This window comes from Alligator sinensis, unplaced genomic scaffold (genome assembly GCF_000455745.1).
Source record: "Alligator sinensis unplaced genomic scaffold, ASM45574v1 scaffold62_1, whole genome shotgun sequence".
Lineage (NCBI taxonomy): Eukaryota > Metazoa > Chordata > Crocodylia > Alligatoridae > Alligator > Alligator sinensis.
In genome coordinates, this window is record NW_005842093.1 from 91,172 (window position 1) to 97,171 (window position 6,000).

General features: G+C 44.4%; 1 protein-coding gene across 1 annotated transcript in view; it reads left to right on the top strand.

Moving 5' to 3' along the window:
• Positions 1-6,000, top strand: part of TECRL (trans-2,3-enoyl-CoA reductase like) — a gene marked incomplete at its 5' end in the record, with an annotated part of 131,974 nt that overhangs the window by 86,431 nt on the left and 39,543 nt on the right. The window contains one exon of the mRNA XM_006024070.2: positions 187-290. Coding sequence (XP_006024132.2) covers positions 187-290 — 104 coding nt within the window. The remainder of the gene's footprint in view (positions 1-186; positions 291-6,000) is intronic.

The window sequence follows — 6,000 nt, forward strand, 5'->3', positions numbered from 1 at the left end:
AGTGAAATGGGATTCAGCCTTTTATAAACCAGGGTGGAAGTTGTAGCTTTACATTTTAAAGCACAGTTCACAGGGTGGAAGTCAAATCACAATTGCTGTTCAGCTCCTGGTCTTGCGTTTTGTGCCGAGTCATTAAAAGGATATGTATTATTCATGCCATTTACTCTTGCCTCCTTGTCATTATAGATGGACCCTATCTGAAGGATTCTGTTAGCATTCAAAGCCTGGCAGTTTCTTCCATCATTACCCTGTATTTTACAGACCTGGGTCAGCAGGTCAGTTGGACCACAGTAAGTATGTCCTTGTGACAATCAACACAATAAATCTTAATGTACAATGCATTTTACTTCAAATTCCTGCCACTTGCTCAGCTTGTCCTTCTCTATGTCAAATAGTATAATTACTTTACCACCACTCAAACCAGAATTCAATTGATAGTCAGCCAAGACATCAGTGTAGTACCTCAGACATCCAATTAAAGATTAGAAAATGGGCATAACAATTTTGCTTGGAAGAAATCAATTAAAAAAAACAATTTTAGCTTATTGCTCGTTTATATAATAGTTTGGGACCTTTAGTCAACTATATTCATTTACTGCACTGGCCCTTTGGCTTCTGAAATGAAAGATATTAAGTAAAAACAATGGGTTTCTGGTAATTCTCTTATTAAAACAGAAAGATAATTAGATTGTCATGTCTTGATGCTTTAACCCATTGTTTTTTCATTAGAAGAAAGTTAGGAAGAAGGAAGCAGGTTATATAGGTTGTTGGAAAAGCTAAGTATGGAAACTAAAAATTCCTAGATCATTTTAATTTCTTTCTTGCTGGACTCCAGAAATGTTTTCTCAATGAGCAAAACATACTGAAACTCACTTTGTTAAACTGTAATATATTTATATGCCATTAGAAATCACTGGCATTGTAAACCACATAGGCTGTGTCCAGACATGCAGGGGCGTGCAGTTTGTGGCACCGCAAACCTCTTTGTGGTGCCACAAACTGCATGCAGCAAAAATTAAAACATGCCCTGCATTGCAAATTTGCATATAACGTACTCTCCAGAATAACCAGACATGACTTTAGGGAGCTCCAGAAGCCACAATAAAGTTTTGCAGCTAGAGAGGAGAGGGCTATTCCTGCATTCTACAGTCAGAAATACAAGTTCTTTAGAAAGTCTTGCTATCTGAAAGTGATAGAATTACCCACATATCAAAAGCACCCCTCTCACAAAAATCAGCACCCCCCCCCCCCCTAACTGTAATGTGTATTAGTAAAAGTGAGGAAGCTGATTTTTCTTCTTTGGAATAGACCCATGGAGATGCTGTGCTGTAACAGCTGCCAAAATGGTTGCCATGTCTCTGGGTCAGCAAGCCGAGGGCATTGGAGTTCAGTGCTAACCCTTTCCCAACCATCACTGTACTGCAATAGCTTTTGGCTGAGCAGCCAAAAGCTGCTCCTAATTTGGCAGTGGCTGTAAAAGAGTTAACACTGTATAGTGGCTGGGGTTTTTTTGGCCTGAAGAGTCATTGAGCTGGCTGCGGGTGAGCTATCTGCTGCATGCAGTCCACTGTCTGGCACGACTGTAGAATTTTTTCCTGTACATTTTGCTTTCCAAAAAACAAGGTGCGTGTCTTTTGCACATGGCATGCAAAAAAAAAAAAAAAAAAGGTATTGATTACATGCTACCTTTAAATTACTCACAAAAAGTTCATATTGGCAAATGAGTTATTATTATTAAGAATATAAATTATCAATCACTTAAAAAACAGATTCATTAACAGGCTGTGGCCTTGAATCTGTGGTCTCAGGCTAATCGGTATAGCCATTCATCCTGACCTGCTACCCTACTGCCCACAGTGGGCAGCCTACATTTGTCCCTGCTCTGCTCCACTCAGCCTTCATATAGATGTGGTGGGGGGAGGAGAGGGGCATGTGTTCCACCTTCACCTTTTGAAAAGATGATCACCCTACAGTGGAGTGGCTAGCTGACCCTCAACTTCCCCTATATTAACTCCTGACCTGGAACAGGAAGCACTTTGGTAACAGGGCTTAACATGATCTCAGATAGCTTTTCTGTTCCCTTTGGCTTGTGCTCTGCTCTATTTCCTGTCTTCTTTACCCAGCTTGTCCCCACTCTTTGCTCATTCCTTCTTACCCTGGTCACCACCTCAGTCCTCAAGTGGCCCCAGACCTGGTCACCTATGACCTGGTGTGACATTCATAGATTCAGTAATCATAGAGCCAAAAGGAACTACAGTGACATCCTAATGTGACCTCAGTTATAACACAGACTGTAAGATGTCCCTGAATGAATTCTTATTTGAAATATAGCACTGCTCTAGGAAAAAAAATAGAACACCCAATCTTGATTTTAAAAGTATCAGTGATAAATAATCCACTGCAGCTCTCATCAAGTTGTCTCAGTAGTTAATTACCCTCAATATAAAAAATGTACACCTTATTTCTAGTCACAGTTGGTCACTTTACCTTCCATCCATTGGCTGTTTGCCAGACTGAAGAGGCCCTTTTTATCAATGTTTTGTTTCCCATGTATGTACTTACAGGCTGGGAATTAATAACCCCTTAACCTTCTCACTGGTAAGCAGGTTTTGTCATTTCCCTTCATATCCAGTAGTATGCTACATCCTAGTAGGCAGAGGACATGGTCCAGAAAAACAGGGAAGATTCAAAAGATTTAGTAGTCTCAATCGAGACCTAGGTAGAATTTTGGTACCTAAATCCAATATAACGATCCTGAAATCCCCACTTAACTCCAACCTAACACCAGAGACAACATTTTTTTTTACCTTAAGTTTCCACAAGTGCCAACAGTACTGCCCCTGTGCATGTTCAGTAGTACCTTGGTCCTGATGGAGTTGAGCAGCTCAAGACCCATCTCACATCTAAGCCCATTTGGGAAAAATGAAACCAGGTAATCCTTTGTTAAAGGTTAGCAGAGAGCTCAGTCACATTGCTGTGGAAATAAGCCCTGCCTACCCACTTCTCCTTTAAGCACATGAAACCCAGAAGTTGTTGTGGGTGCCCTGAGGGTGCATTGTTAGGACATGGGTTTCTGTTGTTCTCAAGAATAGGGAATTAAAGCATGTTTGAGAAGTCTTTGCTTCCTCCTTTCCTGGGTTGATATGTGTGGAGCAAGTGTAAGTGGGTGAGGTTTATTTCCTCAGAGGCAAGACTGAACTCTCTGCTGCCATGGTGTAGAAATGCCCTTAATCCCCTATGATGCACCAACTGGGTTGACTTTCTAATAAAATGTAGTGGTTGCTACTGCTTTCATTTTTCATGATGTTTAGAGTTCTTGTTTGGGATTTGGACAGACCTGAGTTCAATGTATTTCTTTCTCTGAAGAGATATAAACCCAGATGTCCTGTGCCCCATACTGAATCTTAACCACCTCCCAACCTATCTTTTAAAGCTCTGGCATTGTGTAGGAAAGAATTCAAGATCCATGAGATCAGAATGAGAGAGTAGTAAATCAGTCTACTGTGCAGTTAGCTAATACCGGTAAATACAGGTACTAGATTAACTACACAATAGTTACTGTGCAGTAGGGCTGTGTGAAATTTCACTGGCTGTTTCAATTCAACACTGTTTCAACTCATTTCAAGCTCAAAACAGCAAAATTGAATTGAAACAAAGGGCTTCAAAACATCCTCGAAACAAAATGAGGCTAGCTGAAACCTTTCAAAAGTTTCAAAACATTTGAGTTTCAAAGCAGCCAGCCATGAGATGGTGGGAGACAGGAAAGAACTAGGGCTGTGCTCCCAGCAGCAGCCAGGAGCACAGCCCTGGCTCTCCCTGTCTCCTGCCACCAGGCTGTGGAAAGCCAATCATACCGCAGGCTCAGTTCCTCTCCCAAGTGCTGCCATCAGGCTGGGGAGGGGAACTGAGCCCTATGATCAGGATGGGGATGGGAACTCAGCCCAGATGGGCTGAGTTCCTATCCCCCGCGTTAGATTGGGCTGGGGTTGGGAAGTCAGCCCCGTTGGGCTGAGTTCCCATCCCCTGCACTAGATTGGGCTGGGCTGAGTTCCCATCTCCAGCCCCACCATCAGGCTGGGGAAATGAATTCAGCCCAGATGGGCTGCATTCGTTTCCTCAGTGCGACCATAATTTTCCCAGCCCAATGGTGGGGCTGGGGTTGGGAATTCAGCCCAGCTGGGATGAGTTCCTTTCCCCAGCATGAAGGTCTCGCTGAGGAAATGAACTCAGCCTAGCTGGGCTGAATTCATTTCCCCAGCCTGATAGTGGGGCTGGGGTTGGGAACTCAGCCCAGCTGAACTGAGTTCCTTTCCCCAGCCTGATGGTCGGGCTAAACATTGAAACAGCATCAAAACAGCCTCGCTGTTTTGATGAAGTGAAACAGAACAGCTGTTTCAACTCAGGATGGAATTTGAAACAGAACACTGTTTCATCCAAACCTCGAAACTGAAGTCGAAATGGAACAGTGCCATTTTGCACAGCCCTACTTTGCAGTAGTGTTCATGTAGCCACACCACCAGAGGGAAACAGGACACAGGGGAGTTGTCTATCCCCAGTCCTGTGCCAGGATGGGGTTGTTCTCTGCCCTGCCTGTCTCAGCACTGCATAGCTCCTGGCTCTCCACAGGATCTGAGGAGTGCTGGGACTGGGGAGCTCTCTGCTCCCCAGCTCAGGTAGGGGAATGCTGGCAGCTGTCCCACATGTGAAACAGCTGCTAGAAAGCCCCCAGCTAGGCAGGGAATCCTTGCCCAACAAAGGGCTGGCTGGCAGCTGCCCCATGAGCAAGACAGGTCCCAGCCAGGCCTCAGCAAAAACCAATAGAACTTCATTGGAATTACATAAAAACACCCTGCAGGGCTGTGAAATGGGAGCTACATTGTTTCTGCCCTAGTAGTTTTTTTTGTGTGTGTTGGCTCCAAAGGATGGGAGCTCTCATCACATCACTCACATCACAAACCTCTGTACCCCTGAAATGAAGATGCTGCAGTTCTGGACGTTCCTTCCATTGACAATAAAATGGCAGATGCTTTTCCCAGCTTTCACTGCTGAAGGATCAATGAAGCAGATTATGGTCCAGTCCTCAAGACTTCATTCATGTAGCAATCGCTATGGATTACTAACCATTATTGCAAATGTCTTACAGAGTGAATACATTATTTTACCGCTCCTGAGCATAATGTCCTGCACCACTGGATTCTCACCTGGAGATATGTGTTGTTGCCCTGCTTAAAGTCACAGGGAAGCAGGCAGTGCTTAGAAAGTGGGTTTCTTGGAGTTTTAGATCAAAGTAGCCTTCCCCTTGTTGGCTCTGGATTTAGGACCCAGAGGCCTTGTTCCCCGGGGGGGAGGGAGGGGGACCTACCTAACCCACCCTCAGACTGACCACGACCTTTCCATTCGATAATAGGCAAATTTATTGATACACAGTGATAACAGACAATAAATAATATGAACAGTCAAGGAATTCATATCTACCAAATCCTAGGGTTGTCACCAGACTCAAAGCACATCTGGCCAGGATGCAGTCTCCACTCTGAGGCTCTTTCTTTAGGTGTCAGCAGTCTGAAGGTGGTATGCCAAGGCCCACACCCCCTTCTAGTGGGGTGTCTGAGATGGGCTGGTGGTGTGCCCTGTATCCATGGTGGCCTTGAGGACCATTCCCAGGGACAGGGATGGGGACTCTCTCAGGAAGGAAGAGGAGGAGGGACCCTACTCTAAAGTCTCTGATTTTGTGTTGTCTTTTCCTCCTGATGACTTCTGGTGATGACTCTTCACCCATGGCTATTACTGGTTGACCTTTCTCTGTGATTGTCATAGTCTAATAGCTTATCACATGCACACATACTAATTTGGTCTTTCCAGGCCTTCTCCTAATTTGGTCTGTTCCCCCAAAACCATGACTCAGGCCCCTGATCTCTGGCCTTGTTATCTGGTGCCACTTATCTTGTGTTATTTTCATAGATTTCATAGACATTAGGGCTGGAAGGGACCTTGGAAGAG